We start from the raw sequence: 21,616 nt of genomic DNA on the forward strand, positions 1-21,616 counted from the left end.
CGTCAATCGTCTTATAACGAGCCGATACGGGTATTTTAGTTCGAGATTCGTATAATTTTCGCGTTTTAATCTTCGATTAAGGCACAATAGCACTATCCTATTCCACTTTAAACTAGATTTGACAAAATAATTGAAAGTCAAAATAAAAACGACACTTTTCCCTCCAAAAGGCCCAGAGCGAATCTAATAGTTTGTGATTAGTCAGTGTGGCCAACGTAGGCGATTTATCGCCATTTAGGCTACTCAGGAGGAAAAGTCTGAAAGGCGACTGGTAACATATTAGGCTACTTTCGGTTTACAATCTTAAGAATAAAAAATGAGCGTACATTAATATAAAAAAATAAATAAAAAAAAATTGTTTATGGTTAGTCAGTCATTTCGGCGAAAATTTCCCGTTAAATCTAATTGATTAAGTTTTATAATATATTTCAAAACAAAGTTTCTAGCAACAACTCTTTAGCAATTTATCTGAACATGGCTAATTGGGCTAATAAGTTGACTGGTTTGACGTTAGTAAAAGGAAATATAGAGCGCACAGCAGTTTTCTTCTTTGTATAGGTTCATCACCTAAAACAGATAAAAATAAATTGATAAATGATAGCATATACTCGTATTGCCCTAAGTATTAATGATAGCAGTGTCAGAAATGAAAAGGAATACATGATATTTGTTTTGCAAAATTTCAGCCTAACGTATCTTCAGGTTTAAATTGAGACGCACATAACCTCAACAAATTAGTAGCCTTAAAATTTTTCCTTCGAAGATCTTTTTCCCACACTTTTCTTCTTTTGGGTTCTTTCGGGAATAAATGTATTCCCGTATTTTTTAAATCAACTGCTGTATAAACATAATAGAGAATTATTTCTTAAAGACTTTGTTCGTTCACAAAATCACAAAAAAATTATAGCTATAGCTGTCAAAACGTCATTATGTCAACTTATTTACTTTTATTTGATTCTACTTAGGTTTCAGTTTTCATGTGAAAAATTATTGATTTAAACTACAATTTTATTTTATTTATTGCTGTTGTTCATTTGGTGTTAGGCTACTTTAGGCTTCCACAGCTAAAATTCAGCTACATTAGGCTACTAAGGTTGTGAAAAATGGCGACTTTGAACCCAGCGTTGTTGGCGACACTGATTAACAGGGTTGCCAATTTGTGGGAAATTCCCCAAATTGCGGGAAATTTCAACTCGATTGGTGATTTTGTGGGGATTGACGCTATATGGGGAACATGTGGGGAATCTCTCATCTCATAATCTCATGATTACTTGCATCTATTGATGCATCGCTAGTTTGATCATTATGTTAAAAACACTGTGTTGAAAGACACGTCGATATTGTTTTTCAACATCGCACATCCCTCGCATTATTAATAAGCAACTTAAATAGAATGATCGTCTTGGTTCTGAATTGTAAAATGGGAAATATTTAAGTGCATATCAGAAAATTTTCATTAAAAAGTTGTTGTTCTAACAACTGTCTTTGTTAGACACTAATATCAAAAATAATTTAAAAACATGTATAAAAATATTGATTGCACATCAAATTAAATTAACTCTAAACGAAATAACAATTCTTTTACAAAATTACCGTAATTTTTCTCAAAAGTTCAATACTTACAACAAATATTATATTTAGAGCTGATTTTGATTTACGGCTTCCGTGGTCGAGTGACTTGCACACCGGTTTTCATGGTGTCGCCATCTCTGAGGTCCCGGGCTCGATCCCCGGCCGAGTCAGTGTAGAAACTAACTTTTCTATATTGTCTCGGGTCTGGGTGTTTGTGGTACCGTCGCTGTTTCCGATTTCCATAACACAAGTGCTTTAGTTACTTACTTTGGGATCAGAGCGACGTATGTGATGTTGTCTAATATGTATTAAAAAAAATGTATGTATGTATTTTTTTGTAACCAATTCATAATATTGGAACTAAATTGAACCCTTACTTGCAAATAGAAAAAATACTACGATTTTCAAACATTAGACTTTGTTGCAATCATGTTGCAATGTTTGTGTGCAATTTTAATTTTTTTCGCTGATCTTATTGTTTTGGGCTAATTGTACAATTAGACCATTAGAAAATGGTGTTTTATTCCGATAGACTGATTTACCTTTCAGTGAAATAGGTATGTTTTTTCTCATAAATTTGTGGTCATACATTTGTCGCATGCAGAAATATTACATACATATGTATTTAGATATTAGATATGCATTGCGAAAAATTTTATGCTTTAATTTTAGTACGTAATGAATAATGATAAAGTAATTTTCTTTTGATGTGCAATCGGTACTTTTGTTTGTTGGGGAAGTGGCATATTTGGTTGTGAAAAAACTTGCTTTTTTGGTAAGCGGTTAAATACTACCCATGTAAAATTACCAGTCATGCGTGTTGAGTTCGCGATCCTTTCTCCCACTTAGGCCCGTCCCCGGTATGAAGAAAAACGAAATCAGCTATTGATAAACAAAACCGAGCGGTTGGTACTTCCATACCACAACTTACCATTCGGCACTTGTCAACTTTAAATATTAAATATAGGTCGAAACTTAATTTACCCATTGATTTTTTCTAACATTAACCATAGTGTCACCAAATGCGCAAAAAAATAATTAAGTTACTTAATTTTGTAAGGCAAAGAAATATGATTATTTTTTGTTTCAAAGTTTCATTTATGTTGAATCTCAATAAAATAAATAAACGATTTAAGGTTAGCTAATTTTTTAATTTGCTTTACATTTTACATTCTGTTTACATTCACAGCAAACGTAATAGATGGTTACATATTGAGTTCCTTACTTCTTTATTACAATTATTTTTAAGCGATGTTTTTGTAGCGAAGCTTTGTCCTCCCCAAATTTGGGGATTTTAACCGTGATTTTTGGGGATTTTGAACAATTGGCATTGGCAACGCTGCTGATTAGCATTTAACAAACGGCTGAAGGTCTTTGTTTCCATGGCCAGCAATAAATTAAAAAAAAAGCATTTAACAAACCCTCCTTGTGCCCTTGTTCTGGAAAAACAACCTCAAAATTAAATTAGTTATGAAATAGCAGCAGAATTAAAATGAATGCTTCTGAAATTCGTTTATTCGTCGGTAACATTCCTGAGATTGCAAATGAGCAAGAAGTGTTCGCTGCATTTTCGACGTTTGGAGAAATTATTAAGTTTGATTTAAAGAGCAGAAACGAAGGCGAAAACAAAAAGTCTTTTGCATTCATCACTTTATCTGCCTCTAACAAGGAAGTGGAATCATGTAAGTATAGTTAACATCGCAGAAAATTGTCTGTAATAATATTATCATATATGGCCAGAGTTCAACAATTTTTCAAGTGTTCAATTATTTTGTGTTTTGACAGGCATCAAACACTTTTCAAGCCAAAGTTTTAAAGGCACCAAGTTATATGTGACGCGGGCGCGAGAAAGTTTCTTAGAGAGATTGGAAAGGGAGAAACAATTGCAGAAAGTGGAAAAAGAACAGGTATTGTTGAAAATTATAACTATAGAATAATGAAGAATAAGTACATATTCTTTAATTTCTCTTCTATACTTGTAATAAGAAAAAATATCCATATGGCTAACAATTTACATATTTGTTACTGTGTGCCTATATTATGTTGTGTATTAGGGTAGATCCTTTGCCTATCCAAATAAATGGGTGACAAATTATATCAAAAATACATCGCATTTATAAGGTTCACATTTATAACTATGTGAGGGTTAATTTCCTTTTCTTTCTTTTTATAACTTAATTGATTATCATCAATTCATTATAAGCCACACTACTGGGTACTGGTGTGCTCTAAGAGACGGTGTAGATCATAACCTGATCTAGTGCAGGTTGCGAACTTCACACACTATTCGGCAGTACCGTATTTAATATGCTGGTTTCATCCCAGTGTGCTTCCTTACAAAATTGAATACATTTATTGCACAGCTATAGATAATTATGGTCTTAATATATTACATTGGTTTGAACTTTGTAGTCTGTACTTTGTTTCAATCCATTTTCAACAAAAACTAAACAAACAAGTCACTGACCCGACCATTCAACATTTAGTCATAGCCAATTGGAATGTCAACTAAAAATCAATTAATTAATTTAATGAATCAATTTGTTTTATTGAGTCATACTAACAGTTTTCCTTACATAACTTATAAAAGCATATTCAATATTTTCAAAATCTTAATTTTAAATTCTCCTTCAAATCCAGATTGGACAAAAAATGGGTTGGAACAGACTATACCTGTTAATGTGTACAGCATAATCAAGCAATACACTTTTGTTCGAATATTGCCTCCTGTGCAACGGAGCAAGAGCATCAATGTGTAGCTTAATGTGCCGTTGTCTGTATATTGATATTATTTACAGTTTAAAATTAAATTACACTTATTACAATATCGAAAAGAAAAAAAAAACGTGTCACGTTGCTAGTCACCAAATTAGTTGTTATTGTTAAGAAATTCTTGTCTATAGCAAAGTTTGGTACTCAACCATTTACTTTGGAGCATTTTTTAATTTTGTATACTCGAATTTTAAAAATTTATGAAATTCTACATAAATTCAAAAAAGTTTTGTGATTAAATGAAGAGGTATGATGATTGCCCAAATGAACAGTTCTATGCCTATGTCTTAAATTTCTGTGGTTCCTTTTTTTACAATTGCAAATTATGATTGATGTTTCAGAGCAAATAAATAAATTAAATTAATCCTGCCTTAATAAATTTATCCTGCCTGCAGGATAAAGGATTTTTCAGTTGTCTAAAAACACAAATCAGTTTCAGACCCACAACAAATAATATTTACACCTTAAACACACAGGGTCGTATTCCAGAACTGTACTCAATACTCAAGTCAGGATTTGAGCAGACTTGAGTATGATTTCAAGCACTGGAAATACGACCCTAATGGCAAGGACTTGAGTATGATTTTCAATGCTCACTGCAGTACTCAAGTCCTGACTTGAGTATTGAGTAGAGTTTTGGAATATGACCCACAGCATTTTTACACCATAAACTTATAGTCTAACATACAGGCCTCTGTAGGGGTTTAATAATATTAATAATAAACTTTTTATTTGTACCAACATGGATCACTGGTGTTAGTTTAACTACTTATACTGTTGTTAGTTACATACAAATTAGAAAAATATCATTTTAATAATTTTATAACATCTAAGCTCAACACAAGAAAAAAATATTTGAATTGTCAATGAGCTACCAATCTTTAAATCATAATAAGTGTTTGAAATTGTTAATACATAACTTTTGAAATTTTATAACTTTACTAATAATAATAGTAAAGGGCGGAACCTGCACCAGTTGCCAACATTTCAACTTATAATTAGGTATTATTTGTATTAAAAAAGGTGTGACTGGAAACTTCAAGACTTAGTAAATGCGCAAAATTTTTTCAGAAACAAATTGAGGAACACCATTCGAAAAAACATGGTACTTTAAAACTGGGTGAAAAACTAAATCCACGTAAAAGGAGAGCAGATACAAAAGCATATGAAGCGTTAGAATACAAAGTTAAAAAAAATAAAAAGCTATTGAGATCATCGCCACCTGACAAGAAACCTGAACTACCTATGCACAGGATTCAAAGAATTGAAGATTCAGACAAAAAACGTTTAGAATCATTGAAGAGGAAAAGGCTAGAGTATATGGAACAACAGTTGATTATTAAGTCAGGATTAGGTGGTATTGTAAGTTTATTATTAACCATTTACTGAGTAAACTAAAGGTCTTAATTTACATACTTCGTTATCACAAGAAAGTTAAAACTAATTTATATTTTGTTAAAATAATTTACCTATTAAGTTATTTTTAAATAGTATAGGCGCAAACATTTTTTTTGTATTTTTACAGGACAAGGTGCATAACAAAAAAATTGTATTTTCTGATAATGAAGCATCTCCAACAAAAAAGAAATTTTTGTTAGATCACAGCGCTCATAAAACTAAAGGAAAAACTCTCTTTGACGACGATGACAGCGGCGACGAATTAAATTTCAACATCAAGAAGCATTATGAGGGCAAAAAGGGACAAAAGGTAAATAGTAAGATACCAATAATACTAGATTCATTTGTACTTAAGGATCATTATTGAATTATGTTTTGTAATGAGCCTTTTTCAGCTACATTATTTAATTTAATTTTTAATGCAAACCACCAAGTAGAAATTTTTTCTCTGGTTCTGTTTTTCTCGAAAAGTACTCTCTGGATATCTTTACGGTTACTGTACCTATAGGCATTTTTTCGCATCGCCTAAGAAATATTGCTCTTTTTAAGGTCAAACAAAACATACTATATTTATACTACTACCACACACTGGACACTCCATACAATGGTCGAAAATTATTTACCTACTACTACTACATACAGCAAGGCGCTATCTGCACATGCGCAAATGTGTGCGTGAAGTAACAGGGTTACCCATCACTTTCTCGCACTATTACGTTACGTGGTCAGACATACAACATAGCGAAAATTCTAACGCGAATCTGTTATCTGATTCCATTAATAGAATCGTAACAATTATACATGTCTATTCGGTATTTATATCGATATATTATTACATTTTTCATTAATTGACTAACTAGACTAATATTGAAGATTTATTCCAAAAATGTATTAAAAGCACTTAAAATGTCATATTTCGGACATGTACTTTTAAGTAAGGTTACCAAGGTATTTGAAATTGCGTGTCCAAGTTTAGTTAATAATTAGATATATTCACTACCTACGTAATATTTATCGGCAATACGAATAGAAAATTCGCGAACCCTTGTCTACTAGCTCACGAAGTTATGGCGTCTCATTATATCAATAATAAATCTGTATTTTTTATACATACATATATTACTCTGCAGTAAATAAATGAAGAAAACAATAACTGATTGAGTCTCAGACATAAGTTTTTTTTACTTACTTCGTTTCATCTTTCGGAAAATGATGATAAACAGCCGTACACAGCACAATTCACGACCATTATAAATAGTAGGTAACGAAAACTGATGTTTTATATAAACCTTCAAGTTTCGTAATGAATAAATGAAAACTATATTCAAATATCGAAGCCGTCTTCACACGAAAACGGCTCGCCGGCGGTCTTGTTGTCGTTCAGCTAATGTGATCTCAGAAATCCTCTTAATTTTTGCTCTACTTTTGATAAAACAATTTTTAAATTATCTGACTTAGTGATGGTACGAATGTTAATGCAAACATTCAATATACTACATAATACCATTGATTGAGTTGCAAAGTATCAACCATTATTACACATTTTAAGATTTTGGCGTTCATTCATTAGTTCATGTACTGTTGAAGGTATTAGATTTGCAGTCAAGATACAAATCTGATAAACGTTTCGTCTTAGATGAAAAATTCATTGAAGATGAAGCCGAGGAAGACTGTGACGGTGTGGAAAACATAGTAGATGAGAAAACAAGACAACTGAACATACTGCAAAATGTGCTTGGTGTTGCAGTCAAAACTAGCACAAATAAGGATGCTGACAATAAAAAGTTAAAGTAAGATGTTTCTTCATATGTGCTGAAAAATAAAATTGTATTTGCTGGAGATGTCTGTACTTGATACTTACATATAAAAATCTGTGTTGCTTTACACCACACAAATTATACAGCAAATTTACATTTTATTTTTATATTTCACCTATTTGAATGCGTTAATTTCCTTTACTGACAGACGTTTGAAGCATAAAATATTCTTAGAATATTGAAAAATGCAATTTCTATTGTACGGTATGTAGTAATACAAAACCAAATTTGTAGTAAATTCACATGTTTTTATGACTAAGAAAGGATATAATGCTATATAAAGCACAATTTCACATTTCAGGACCAAAATAGGAATGCTTCGTTTTGACCCATTGCAACCAGAACACGCTAAGTTTTTGGCGCCAGCCGATGAACTGCAAGAACAGGCAAAAAAGTCAAAAAAGAAAAAATCGAAAGATAAACAACAAGAAGACGAACAGCCAAAAGAAACTAAAACTGAAGGTCCCAAGGTTGAAGTGTCTAAGGAACAGTTTTACAATATTAGTGAAACATTGAAAGAGGCAATAAAAAAACCTGCAAGTTTTAGTTTGAGAAGTTTGTTTAGAAACAATGAAGAAGAAAACAAAGAAGAAGGTTAGTGTGTCTAACCAATACATTTCTTTTTTAAATATTAAGATAACTAATGTGTCAGTACTTATTGAATTTATCTCTTTAGTCTGATATGCCATGGCGCTCTTAATCCTTTTGCTCTCACAGCTTGGAATTGGCTGGCAGAGATCTCTTTTAGAGATAAGTCTACTTTTGCTCACTTTTTATATACCTTTAATTTTGGGTTTTGTTTGGGGCGATAAAGAATAATATATTGTTTGTTTAATAATTCTTGAATCCGAATTTCTGACTTTTTTCAGAAGAAACTACAACAATGGACTATATACCTCTAACAAAGCCAAAGGATGACTATAAGAAATTTAATAACCCCCTGGATCCTGGCCAAAGGAATCCTTTTGTGTATGATTCATCAGATTCCGAGAATGAGGAAAATAATGAAATAAATAAAGATCAACTAGAGCTTACGCCTGTTGCGACCAAGGCAGTTTGGAAAGAGAATTTGTTCTTTTCGAAAACAGATCAGAGACTCGAAGGTAACACACATTTATTGTTCTCATTCACATTGCCTTTAATATTATGTATGTGCTGATCATAGTTTGATTTCTTCATTTTATAGTAGACAGACAACAAATAATATTTATTTTATTTATATATTAGATGATTATGTGGATTGAATTGGTGGATAGAATTAGTCGCTCATTTGTTTACAAGATATTGGATATTCAAATGTTTTCATTGATTGGTACATTTACTTAGAAAAATTGTACATGTAATGAAAAATGTGCATCAAAGGAATGCCACCACTCCAAATGAGTTTTAATGAAGGATTTTTCCTTTTTCAGAAGGCTTGACTTTCTTTAATAAAATCAATGCAAATGAAGTACAAAAAGAAAGGAGAGAACTAAAATCACTCATGAAAAAACGGATCTACAACAAAGAAAGGAAGAACCAGATGTTCCATAAGAAAATTGGGGGTAGAAGAAAGACCATGAAAAAATCCTACAGAAAAAAAAGTTAATTTTTAAATAATCATCAGGAAGTGCAGAATATAAATTATATGCATATGACATTTCAGATTTTTTAATTATCTCTTATCTGGAAATCTGATTTATAGATTTGCAAACTAAAATAGTAAATTCACTTTTAAAGTGTAAAAACAAACTCATGAGTATTGTACACTGACTATTTATTGTTAAACCTGTTACAAAAATTACAAAATTATCTCCTCTTCCAAGTAGGTTTCTTTCTAGCACCAGGTTGCCCTGGCTTCTTACGCTCACGACGACGGTGGTCTCTGGTCAACAATCCAGCCACTTGCATTTTCTGTAACATCTCCTTGTCCACAAAACTTCTCAGGCCCCAGGCTATACCCCACCTAATAGCTCCTGACTGTCCCGATGGCCCACCTCCCTCAATATTGCATATCACATCTACAACATTCTGCATCCCAGTAAATATAAGTGGGAACAACACCTGTTCCCTAGACTGTATATCATCAAAATATGTGATGTCTTGGCCATTTATAATTATCTTACCAGTGCCAGGTGACTTTATTGTCACATCTCCTCTAGCTTTCTTTCTCAAACATTCATATGTCGTGACAAAAGCCCTGCCTTCATCATCATAACTAGGCTTTGGGATTTCCAAAGCAAACCTTTGAGCAGCAAGTGGTTTTCTATACTTCTCAATAAAATCTTTGTGTCTATAGGAATAAGGCAAAGACACAAGTCTTTCCATGACTACTTTGAAATTGTCATATTCTAGATCTGTGATTTTTTCAACCAAGGTTTGTTCAAGTTGTTCTTTAGTCAGCCAGTGGCTATTGCCTAGGTTGACAGATCCATTAGGATCAGGAGTTGCCTTTTTTCTAATCACTTTATCCTCAAAGTTGTATAGTTGTTGTATATTGTCAACAGCATCAAATAACAGTTTAAAGAAGTTTGGTTTTCCAGTGTAAAATAGGAAATGATGTGGACGACCAGCTTCATCAAATTCAGCTGCTTTACGAGCTGGAAACACTTCCTCTGGAGGCTTCATGAGTGGACGGGCAGCAGGGTCGTAGATACCACTAGGAAATAAATACTCAATAGCACGATCTACATCTTTCTGTGTAAACGTTTCAGGGTCTTCTCCCATCATATTTGCAAGATGCCGCATCCCAATATTAAATTCAAGATGTTGCTTCTTCATGAACTCATCGTGCTCTCTAGCTCGTTCTAAGTAAGCTTTCATGGCTTTGCTGATCTTTTTCTTCTTACTCAAGGTCTCCCAGTCGGTTAAATTATTAAGAACATCATCAACTTTAGATTTGCTGGTTACTTTCGAGCTTTGCGAACGGGCATTAAAGGCAAAAGTATTTTTGACACAAATATAAGCCGTTCTTGAAATCGGCAGTAGTCGCCTCAAGCTGAAATTAATAACTTGTGACATTTTAATTACTCTTCATACTTGTACCTAAAATAAAACCCTTTATAACCTCAAAATTTTGATAGTATTTGAGTTGTTTTTTCAATTCTTGAAAAGGCAAAGGTTACACCATACAGCCAAGTAAATTTTTTAAATTAAATTGGTAATTTTTTCTTGATAGCATTTAAGTCTTTTCTACTCTTTGGTTTAAATTTGCGGTCCACGCTATGGAAACAGCAGTGTATTTGAGCCTTTAGAGGATGGAAAAAGATAAAAGATTTGAGCGATCGGGTCGTATTCTAGAACTCTACTCAATGCCTGTTCAAAACTTAAATATCAAACATTGACTTACAATTATATGGACGTCGGGTCCGCGGTAAAAAGTGTCCGCACTTGTAAGGCGCTAAAATCGTATACAGAGCGCCAAACTCCGCTTTTTCTAGTCTTCATTTGTTCTACTGACAGCGCGATACTGCGATGACATTACAATTTAAATTTCGAATAGGTTGACTTGGGACATTTTTTTTCGTGGTTTTTGTATTAGACCCGTCGCCCATTTATTTGTAAGTCAATGATATCAAAGCACGAACGTACGTCTAGGTATAGCTTAAGGATAGAAAAGAAACAGGAGGTATAGAGTAGAGATGGTTAATATAATTTATAGCTCATACTATAACGTTAAAATAAAAAATAATTATAGCAATTATAATTTGAAAGACATAAAGGCGCTAAAATTATAACGAAATTTTTTCACTTTTTTGGATTGGAGTACGTTAAGAAAATTAAACCAAATGTCATCTAGCGACTTAATTTTACAATATTTCAATGCCATACCATCAAACTATCCGTGCTTTACTTACGCAGCTAACAAACAAAATCCTTCTTTGTCCTGAGTTATCTCCGTTAAAATTTAATAGATGGCACTATATTTTATGTGAAAATTGCGGCTCTTGTCATTGGTTACAATTATAACGTGAAATACTTTCACATATTATTTGTAACATTTAACGTTTGGTGCGAAACGCGAAATAGCTGATTGGTTTATTGATGTTAAATTTCACGTTTGAGTACGCTAAGCGCTAATGCCATATTTAGCACTTAGCAAGTATTATAATTGTAGTTATGTTATAAATTATAATTTTAGTTACCTTTTAATACGTTTTTGAGCTAATGGTGGAACGTTAGCAAAATTTCGTCTGGTGAAGCGATTTAAATTAAGATACAAATAAGTACTTGGATTTATTTAGTTAGTTTAGCGTTTGTTTAATTAATAAGTCGTTGTAATATTTGTATATAAAAGTACGAGTGTGTGCGTTATTATTAATTATTATGAGTGTAATTTACTGTAAATAACCAGTGTAAAGTTTTGTGCAAATTGTAAATAGTAAATTCTTAAAGTATGAAGAGAAGCTCATTGATCTATCGTCTATAACCTGTAAAGACCATATTATGTAATAGTTACAAAACAAATGAAGTCGGTCGTAACTAACCATAAAGAACTGTATACTATTCTATAGATAAACCATAGATGCTATACTTAACAAGTACGTCAACTATTTCACGTTTCTTTCCGATCCGATCACACGACCTTGAGCTGCTAAAAATTATAATTGTAGCACTTTAAATAACGCGCTATAAAAATTTAGCATTTAGCGTGCTATGCGAATATAGCAGTTAATCTCATCTCTAGTATAGAGTTCTTAATAGTTGATTCGCTCTGGACCTTTTGGAGGGAAAAGTGTCGTTTTTATTTTGGCTTTCAATTATTTTGTGAAATCTAGTTTAAAGTGGAATAGGATAGTGCTATTGTGCCTTAATCGAAAATTAAAACGCGAAATTATACGAATCTCGAACTAGAATACCCGTATCAGCCCGTTTTATGGAATCCCGAGTCAATCCAAGCACGCCGCCTCAAATTGCCTATCCTCTTTGTGGCGGCCATATTTACAGAAACATAATTTAAACTTCATGTTTAGGCTGATGGCTTTGCCAAAGCTTTAATAAATTTAAAAAAAAAATCTTAATAGTTTGACAAAGAAGTGCTGCCCGTGGAATGAGTTATTTTGACACAAAAAACACAGATATAAAAATGAAATAAGACGATCGATAGTCGATTACGGTTTTGTTTCTTTTTTGGCAATTCCGCCTTGTAAAGTTTAACTCGGAAATGGAAATACAATTTGTACTGTTTTAATAATTATAATTGTAAACTATTAAAAAATACTCTGTGGTGACAAAATTTTGCATCTTTATTTAATTGCAACAATTTAAGGGCCCAATTACTTAATCATATATTTCAAAATACAGGAAGTACTAACTTCCTTTTCGTAAAGACTACGAAATAATATCGACGGCCGGCGAGGTGATTCATAAAGTGAAAGACAGGACAACAAAATGGAGTTCTGGATGTGACGGGAAACAAAACTACCTCTAAGACCGTTCCGATATAGGGCCTGATTCCTATCTATTCCTACTGTATACTACTATTCTTTCTAATTTGTAGGCAAGTCGAGTTATTTAACTCGAATTACACCCACAACGAATCAACTCAAGTTACTTTTTCATGAATTCGAGCTAACCGAGCTGAGCTGAGCTAGGTACCCGACTCTCCGCCAAGCCGACGAATACTTCATTCATATAGCGCATCGGGTACTCGTTCTTACTCGGCAACCTTCGCATCACGCTTGAACAGCGATCGAACGGTTGATCGTGATCGTGCCCAACTCGGTGAATTGTTGAATTCTACTCGCGACGCGCGCGAGATACTTGCGGTTCGCAGAGTTAGCCAAGCGTCTGGCTTTTAACCCAGCGCTTTGGAAACGCTGTCGATGTGTTTAAATCGGGTTAAAATCCTTTAAAAAGGGCCCGAAAACGCGGGCAAAAACTATTTGCAACAAATATTTGTTGTAAAGAGACTTTTGTTCAAATGTAATATTATTACAAAATGTTTCTTGCTTTCATCAGAAATTTATAATAAGTATGGAATTACACCAAATTCCGTATTCGCCGTTTCCGCCCACAATTTTGAGTAGAATGAGTTAAAAACCTTTCACTTTGAGTGAAACCCGAGGGCGGGTTGATTGAGTTTTAACTCACTGCCCATCTCTGGCTGTACGTAGTCGGTAAAATACCGATTAATGTTGGGTCATGAAAAAGTTCCATTTTTTCAAAGGATATTTTTCCAATATTTTCCCTTCATTTTTCCATATTTGACGGTGACACCTGTCTGGTGATGTGGTTGCTGTATTTTATTTATTTTCATCCTAAAGGGTTGTTGCTTAGACTATGAAAACCAAATTTTTTTCCATCCTCTAAGGGTTGTTGGAGGTTTCTTCGCTGTTATGAAATCATTTTAAATTTTGTTTTTCTCTAAGTGGCGTTTAGCTACTGTTTAGTGGCATTAATGAAGTTGAATCCACTCGTACTTTTACATAATGAAAATATATTAAAACTGCTAGGTAATATACGGAAAGCAAACGTATGCACTCTTAAGGTATTCCGATGACAAGTGAAATTGCTGTCATGAGAGGTCCGAGCCGGTTTCACTCCGCACCACACATGTCGTATTTGCTCGGATACTTCAAATAGGCGCGTATACAGCTACACAATTTTTTTTTATAATTCACGCTAAGTTAAATTACAAAGGATAGTTCTAAAAGTAGAACATAATATGAGCCCGCCAAATTATATTTTTCCAATTTTTTAAATTTACCATTTTTTCGGGAATTTATCCGGAAAATTTCCACTATTTGAAATTTTTAGGAAAATTAACCAACTGTTTGTGTCAATCGAATCGTAACGTGTGTGGGAGGTTTCACCATAGACAATCTAGAATTAGTAAACAAATAAATCCGTTATGGCTTCAAGTTCAAATTATCTCAAAATACCGACGCTCACTTGAACTAATGTAAATATAATGAAGTGAAAGCCTTGAAAACTATTTAGAATTTTCTGTAATTGTGATTTGTGTTTATTTGCGGAACACAAATTGTCGAGATAAGTATGTCAGATAGTGATACAGATGTGTTTTCGAACAATGTTTTTACGCACCAAAATCGAAGCACGGTTCGTATTACTTATTTTAATTAAACTTTAAAAAGAGGATTTATTTACCTTGTTCAGTTATAACTCACTCGAGAAAAGAAGAAGGAAAGGAGAGTGTGAAACATATTTATGCATGAAAACAAACAGCTTGGCTTCATTAGAAAAACTATTTTCAGCGAGTTTGTGCCAAAGGCCCAAACGTGAACACTACCAGCTTTAACGTTCAAAATACCAACATGCTGACTGCAAGTATGAATATGCATTGGAATATGGAACGGCCACGGTATGCAGAGTCTGTGTACGATCAAAGAAGCATGTATAGCAGGCGAGAGACGTCCCCTATGTCGTTTCATAGCGCTTCAGGTTTACATTTACGTAATTTACATCATTCGTATTACCCTGGTGGAATGAGCTCACAACGATCGATGTACAATGGAAGGAGTGGTTCACCAATGTCTGTACGAACAGTAGGTATGTTGTTTTTGAATTATAATAATAATCATTTTCCAAGTAACCACACCAGTTACTTGGACTCAAACTAGGAAATTTCCTGCACGGTGAGTGAAATGGCAACAAAATTAACTTTTTTATTTATTTCCCACATTAATCCTACTGATAATCGAATGTATGACCTCGTCTAGAACCCCACAGTGTGAATATTGAGGCCACTTAGGTCGCCAGGCATATTTAAAAACATGACATGATGGTATTTAGAAACATTGTCTGTATGGTAAACCAGATGGACAATATGTTGTTTATCTAAATAATAATTAAGTCTATTATGTGTATTGTTTATAATATTTATGTAATTTTCAGATTCTAACACAAGTGCTACAGATATAGCTTTAGCACTAAAAACCAGAAAGTTTAATAGATTTGACATGCAGATCATAAAGGAAGCTTACAACAAATTTATAAAACGCAGAGTTCGTAAAAGAATTGAAAAGAGGCGTAATTTGCGAACATTTTTGAAAGGATGTCGTCGATTATCTGGTGGAGAGTCCGGGGACCAAGCAAGTGATTCATCCTTAAGCAGTGATGATCATAGATCACTTAGATCATCTAAAACTGCTACTTTTAATCATAGTGCAAATCGTACTTCAAGTAAGATAAACTTGATGAATTTAAAAAAGACCATGAAAGAAAGTGGAATGTACAGAGACTGCACTGAGCATTTGAGACAGAATCGCTTCCTTAATATGATGTCAATCCCTCCAGGGAGTATGCAGGAACATCTGCAATCCAGACTAAATAATACCTCTTACATGGCTAAGCATGGTAGGCATGGGTTTATCTTACCATCGCAAAGATTCAACGCCAACCAATTTGTTGCCCCACCACCCATACCTGAAATGCCACATCTAGGCCCACAAATATTTGACAACCAAATAACAAATGGAACACAAAATGCAAATCTAAATAATTTTAATAAGAACAGAGATCATATAAGAGAACCCAGCCAAGAAGCAATAAGTGAACAGGAAGAAATATTTTCTGAAATAACTATGATGCAAAAAAACAGTGAAACAAAATCACAACGCAAAAGAGTTCTGGAGGAAGAAAATATTACTTTTGGTAGAAAGAAAAACAAGTTATCTACACCTGTTAAAAATGTTGTAAATCATGATACACTAAAACCTAAACAAACTGTTAGTAAATCAAATAATCAAGGCAACAAAAGTGATTTTGTATTTGCTAAACCTCAGCAGCCTGTTAAAAAGCCTGCTAGTATTAAAAACCTGAATGTGAAATCACTACAAGTATCTTGTGGAAAATCTAAATCACTTAAGATGTGTAGCACAATTCCATCTAAAACCCAAACACCACAAATTGTTTTGAATCCACAACAACAGGAAACTTTAATTTCGAAATCTCAGGCACCAGTGAAAGAGATTATACCACAAATCCAAACTCCAAGAGAAACAGTATATCAATCACCAGAAAAAATTATATCAAAATCGTCTCAACCCTTGGATCTAGAACAACAGAGAAATCTAAACCTGCCACAAAATAGTTATGAAAAGGACCAACATGAAATGACACATTCAACCACTGATATATCAATGAGGCCAAGTTTCATCAAAAGGAAGCTATTTACACAAAAAGTAGATGAAACAGAAAATAATGGAAGCTCAGAAAGTTATCAGACACAAAGTCCACAATCAAATATTTACAGCAAAATACATAAGGAGAAAAACAAGGCTAGGAAGTTGGTAACACAGTCATGTTTGAGTAGAGACCTTGGGGATACTAGCAATTTGTTAGATTTGATATATAAGATTGTTCCACCAGATCGAATGAACCTTACAACAGTTACAAACAAGAGTGAGATTCAAATGAACAAGGACAAATCAGCTACTAGTGACAAGTGGGACATCACAGCAATCATAACTACTAATAAAAGTGAAGAATTAAGTGATACATTCACTGATGATGAAATATTCAAATATGATGAAACCAAACAAAATCAAGCAAATAATAAACAAAATTATATAAAGAGTAATGAGAAGGAAAATGTGGTTGCAAAGAATAAGAACAATTCAACTTTGAAAACTGTTCATAAACAATGCAAACCAGTAAATTCAAAAATTGTAATAGACAACAATATAAAGTGTAGTAACAAAGTACTTCTAAAGAATAGTGAAAAAGTTGAGACATATAAGAAAACTGACTCAAACAACCGGACAAAAAATTGCCCGATATTGCCAAAATCCCCGAAAATTATATTACAAAAAATATCACCCCAAATTGCAAGACAAATGGAAAATGTTAAAAATTTACAATCAAATAACGAGCCTTCTACATTCAAGAACACAAATGGTAAGGATACGCTTTCTGTAATGATGTCATTTTGGTTCATTGGTTGTTAAAATTTTTTCTCCTTAAATTTGTCTCTTTCAGATGTTAACAACAAGACAAAGTACTGTGTTAAATTATTTTGGAACGAGACTGATAGTGATTGCGCAGCAACATCTGTGAAAAAGCCTGAACTAAATGGAAAAGGTGATGACAAATAGTAATAGGCTTAAATTTTCTTCAAATTGACTTCTCGGCTCTTGTTAGAAGTCTGTATTAAATTGCTTAATAATATTTTATTGGCAAAATTGAACCCTTTCAACATTTATTTTTAATATTTCAGAATTAACAAAATCGCGTACTGTAAACCACTCCATTTCTAACCAAAGGAATAATACTCAAATTGAGGTACCAATAAGACAAGCTATTACTGCAAAACCTAGTTTAACAACAAACATATCTTTTAATACAGCACACTCGAAAAGCAACAAATTATTAGACGATGCGCCAAATAAGGGTAAAGTAATTCAAAGTAAAGAGAAAACTGATGTAAACAAAATTGTAAAAGTTCAAGTACAACAAAATAAAGAAAGAACCTTTAACAATGGCTTGAAATCTAGGCAGAATAACACAGAAACTAATAAAAAAACCTACATAAAATCAACACCTAGTGCTACCAAAGTAAACACAAGCAGAAAAGAGGACAAAATATTAAAAATTAATAACAACCCAGCCCAGATTACGGCAAAAAAAATATCAAAAATTAATAAAAATTACACTGACTGTATATTGAATGACACTGTGAACACCGCCGATGAGACGAAACTTTGTAGAACACTTAGATCGAGAGTTATTGACCTATCAACTTCAATGGATACAGAAAGTTCACCTTTGAACAAAAAGACCGTTCTGAGGAAGGGCAAACAAACACCCGTAAAGAATAAATATGTTAAAAAACTCAGCAATAAGGAAAATATTTCAAAAACAAGTGATCAATCTTTCACTTTATCATCGGAAACCCCTCTAGCAAGTAAACTTGCTGCCAATAAGAGAGTTAAAAATGTGAATAATGTAAAACCGAATGTAACTAAATCAAGACAGAGTGATGTGTCATTTGCTTTAGGAGAAAAGGTGCTGAATCATACATCTGCAAGTACAAGAAGGCATAAAGAAGTAGAAAAGTTGCAACTTGGTACACCGAAGTTTTTCAACTCGGGCAAAAAATCGCCGTTGAGGAAGAGAGTAGAATCTGCCAGGTTGAATAAATCTAGAAGTTCTGTGAGGTTGAACAGAAGCAAAGTATATTAGTGTTAGAAATGCGATACTTGTTTTCTGATAGAAAAAAATAACATCAGTGAAGTTGTGGCAATGATGTTTCTACATTTTCGTGTTTAAATTATGATAATAACTAATAGATTTTAAGAATGTGTAATATTCATAAATATTTGTTGTTTTATTTTCAAATAAATACTTTATGTGGGTATATAAAACGGAGTAGTACTGCTGGTTTCAGGCAATCATGTGTTACATAAATAGTACTTGTGTCTCTGGAATTGACAATAGATACAATAGAGTTTGTATTTGCATTTATTCTTGGTTGAATGCCTACGAAGTTATTGATGAATATGATTTATTTTGTTAAGGGTTTTATGGACATCTTGTGTAACTATAAAATAAGATAGTTTTATTTAAATTAAATATTACCCTAAAACATAAATCTTAAAAGGAGGTCAAGCTCTGTGCAAAGAGCAGGATTTTTCTTATACTTGACTTGGTGGCCCCATGTTGTTTTTGTTGACCAAAATATTTTTTAATCTTAACGTTATTATCATTTAGAAATCCAAATCATAACCGAGTATTTGTACCCGGATGTGTAAATAAGACTAATAATATTAGATTAATTATATTGTAATTAAAGAGTCCGCCTCTCAGATAGACGGGACTCGCCGTTTTGAAGTGAGTATACATGAATAGATATCTTGTAACGGCCATACTAATTTTATACTAAGCAGTGTGCCAGACAAGTTAAGAACTAAAGAAGGCAAACACCATGACCAACTTTACGACACTGTGTTACGTCAATAATTGTGTAGTTTATTTTTTAATATTAATTCCATTATTATTATAACAATCTTCAATAATTATGGGTTTGCATGTAAAATGATGAACCGTAAATTATTTATCAAATTTATTTAGGTAATCTCTCATAAAGCATTTCTGTAACGGAATAGTTTTGAAATGAGTGTGATATTCTACAATAAATATATGTATTTTAAGTATACGTATTTTATTACTTTACAAACGTGCTTAGCGACAATAAGCCTGCATGTTGCTCTTAAGGTAGGTCGAAGCGGAGCTAGTGACGCTGTCTTCGCAATCATACAAGTCGCAGAACAATAAATACACTATAAGTGCTTAGTTAGCGTCGCATTCGTGCCAATAGAAGGCCTAGTTACGTCTAGTTGAGCTCAGTCCGTAATTTTTTTTAAACGCTTGCATACGATTTTGTTATAGCGTTCCACTGAGAAGTCACATAACACATGTATTAAACCAACACGGTATTCTGAATATGGAATCGAGAAGAATTTTGCATTTTTCTTCATTGATGCACTCTGTTGTCAGATACAAAAGTCCACCTTATCTATATTCAAAATTGAAGTGGTATACTTATTCATATAATTCACGCAGGATAAATAGTTTTTTATTGGTAACACCCTTTCATAAAACAAGAGCCTTTGAGGGTAGTTTCCAGTATCAGGCATCTAAATGCTGGAACAATCTGCCTCTCCACTCAGACAAAGGATCTCTAAATCAACATTTAAAAAACTTTTAAAAAAAGTGTTAATAGAAAACCAGCGTATGCTCTGACGCCGGATGTTCCCAACTTATTAATGATATTTACATATATTTATAGCTTTTATTTAAATGTACGAGTATATGTGTGTCGTAAATGTGTAGTGTGGCTTAAAAGGAAGGATATACATGTACCATTTCCTCGGGACTCAGTCGACGCCGATACAGGAACGACTGAAAATCAGCGTCTGTTTCGACCGAGATAGACAAATTGCTGAGTCGTATCCTTTTCCTCGCTTGAGCCACTACGCACACTTACTAACTTAAATTAATGAGTCACTTCTTGTTTTCTTTTTAGTTGTAATTTTAGATATAAGTGTGTGTAGTGTTTCAAATTCAGTGAATAAAGTTCTTTCTTTCTTCCTAATTTCGCTTAGTACCTATGGTTGTGTCAATTCTTTCGCACAAATTCTATAAATAAAGTAGAAAAATGCCTTATTGTGCAGTCTTGGAGTGCAAAAATGATAGCCGCATCAAAAATATTACCTGTGGTGGTATTTCATATCATCATTAGCGGCATGGATTTTTCCTCAAATTTACCACAATAATTTACGAAGCTAATTCAGTTTTATGATTTTTTATATAATGAGTGATTATGATGAGTGTGTGCATTATTACTATTATTGAAGTCCTTCAGTCGATTAGTGTTATGACTATTCACTATGTTGCTTATAAAAAAAAATGATGTCGCCATAGGGTGAAAAACAGAACATTGAAAAACCAACTATTTCGCTGGGTAATTTTCAACTTAATTTCGGTGGCAATTTTTATGACCAATTTATTATTATCATGAAGTACTCAACATACGCATCTAGATAATATTTCAGGATACTAGTATCCTGAAATATTATTTAATATTTCAGGATACTAGTATCCTGAAATATTATTTAATATTTCACTATAACATACTCGAATACTTAAATAAAAAAATATCACCAAAATTAGTAAACTAACCCGAATATACATTCCGTACGACTCTAGTACGCTTCCTGAAGTCATAAAGAACAACTAACTAAAATCGCTATAAATTCAGAGCTATTAGTTAATTATATACATCACCCAAAACGTTACGTTGATATGAAAAATTTTATTTGTTAGCAGTGGTTTACTATATTTCATAGTAGAGTAAACGCACACTTCGAGCAAATTCTCTAAAAATGGATATTTTGAGTTGTTCCATCAAGCTACTGAAATTCACCATCAAAATTAGACAATAGTAAAAAAGGCAATTTAAGAAAGCTGCGCATCGATAGAGAATGATAGTTAACTTTAGATTTAAATTTCAACTAGTCATGTTGGGAAATGGGTTATCATTTATTATATACACGAAAGTACACTTCATATTGATAACATTAACAAAAAAAAAACAATTCACAAAGAAAAATAAA

General features: G+C 33.0%; 3 protein-coding genes across 4 annotated transcripts; 2 read left to right on the forward strand and 1 right to left on the reverse strand.

Moving 5' to 3' along the window:
* Window positions 1-2,995: 2,995 nt before the first annotated feature.
* LOC113231060 (probable RNA-binding protein CG14230) lies at window positions 2,996-9,170 on the forward strand. Of its 2 annotated transcripts, none has more exons than XM_026465221.1 (8): window positions 2,996-3,254; window positions 3,358-3,479; window positions 5,416-5,706; window positions 5,870-6,052; window positions 7,330-7,532; window positions 7,861-8,153; window positions 8,429-8,662; window positions 8,972-9,170. In XM_026465221.1, exons 1-8 carry the CDS (start codon window positions 3,065-3,067, stop codon window positions 9,145-9,147), a joined length of 1,692 nt encoding a protein of 563 aa, XP_026321006.1. In that variant the 5' UTR covers window positions 2,996-3,064; the 3' UTR covers window positions 9,148-9,170. The 2 variants fall into 2 exon arrangements, with proteins under 2 accessions (XP_026321006.1, XP_026321007.1); XM_026465222.1 differs by having other exon boundaries at window positions 8,975-9,170.
* Window positions 9,171-9,307: 137 nt separating this feature from the next.
* Window positions 9,308-10,559, reverse strand: LOC113231022 (28S ribosomal protein S9, mitochondrial). Its single transcript, XM_026465162.1, has one exon. The coding sequence runs from the start codon at window positions 10,557-10,559 to the stop codon at window positions 9,348-9,350; it is 1,212 nt and encodes a 403-aa protein (XP_026320947.1). The 3' UTR covers window positions 9,308-9,347.
* Window positions 10,560-14,435: 3,876 nt separating this feature from the next.
* On the forward strand, window positions 14,436-18,807 carry LOC113230979 (extracellular matrix-binding protein ebh-like). Its single transcript, XM_026465097.1, has 5 exons — window positions 14,436-14,600; window positions 14,756-15,050; window positions 15,396-17,399; window positions 17,481-17,582; window positions 17,719-18,807. Exons 1-5 carry the CDS (start codon window positions 14,538-14,540, stop codon window positions 18,681-18,683), a joined length of 3,429 nt encoding a protein of 1,142 aa, XP_026320882.1. The 5' UTR covers window positions 14,436-14,537; the 3' UTR covers window positions 18,684-18,807.
* The last annotated feature ends 2,809 nt before the right edge of the window (window positions 18,808-21,616 follow it).

This window comes from Hyposmocoma kahamanoa, unplaced genomic scaffold (genome assembly GCF_003589595.1).
Source record: "Hyposmocoma kahamanoa isolate Upper Pololo Valley unplaced genomic scaffold, ASM358959v1 64, whole genome shotgun sequence".
Lineage (NCBI taxonomy): Eukaryota > Metazoa > Arthropoda > Insecta > Lepidoptera > Cosmopterigidae > Hyposmocoma > Hyposmocoma kahamanoa.

What these genes read in the sequence shown, in the direction of transcription:
- LOC113231060 (XM_026465221.1), top strand. Translation starts at nt 3,065, where the DNA reads ATGAATGCTTCTGAAATTCGTTTATTCGTCGGTAACATTCCTGAGATT. An exon ending in GCTGACAATAAAAAGTTAAA is followed by an intron (nt 7,533 to 7,860) that starts GTAAGATGTTTC and finishes TTCACATTTCAG; the next exon opens with GACCAAAATAGGAATGCTTC. An exon ending in AGAAGAAAACAAAGAAGAAG is followed by an intron (nt 8,154 to 8,428) that starts GTTAGTGTGTCT and finishes GACTTTTTTCAG; the next exon opens with AAGAAACTACAACAATGGAC.
- LOC113231022 (XM_026465162.1), bottom strand. Translation starts at nt 10,559, where the DNA reads ATGTCACAAGTTATTAATTTCAGCTTGAGGCGACTACTGCCGATTTCA.
- LOC113230979 (XM_026465097.1), top strand. Translation starts at nt 14,538, where the DNA reads ATGTCAGATAGTGATACAGATGTGTTTTCGAACAATGTTTTTACGCAC. An exon ending in CGCACCAAAATCGAAGCACG is followed by an intron (nt 14,601 to 14,755) that starts GTTCGTATTACT and finishes AACTATTTTCAG; the next exon opens with CGAGTTTGTGCCAAAGGCCC. An exon ending in GCCTGAACTAAATGGAAAAG is followed by an intron (nt 17,583 to 17,718) that starts GTGATGACAAAT and finishes TTAATATTTCAG; the next exon opens with AATTAACAAAATCGCGTACT.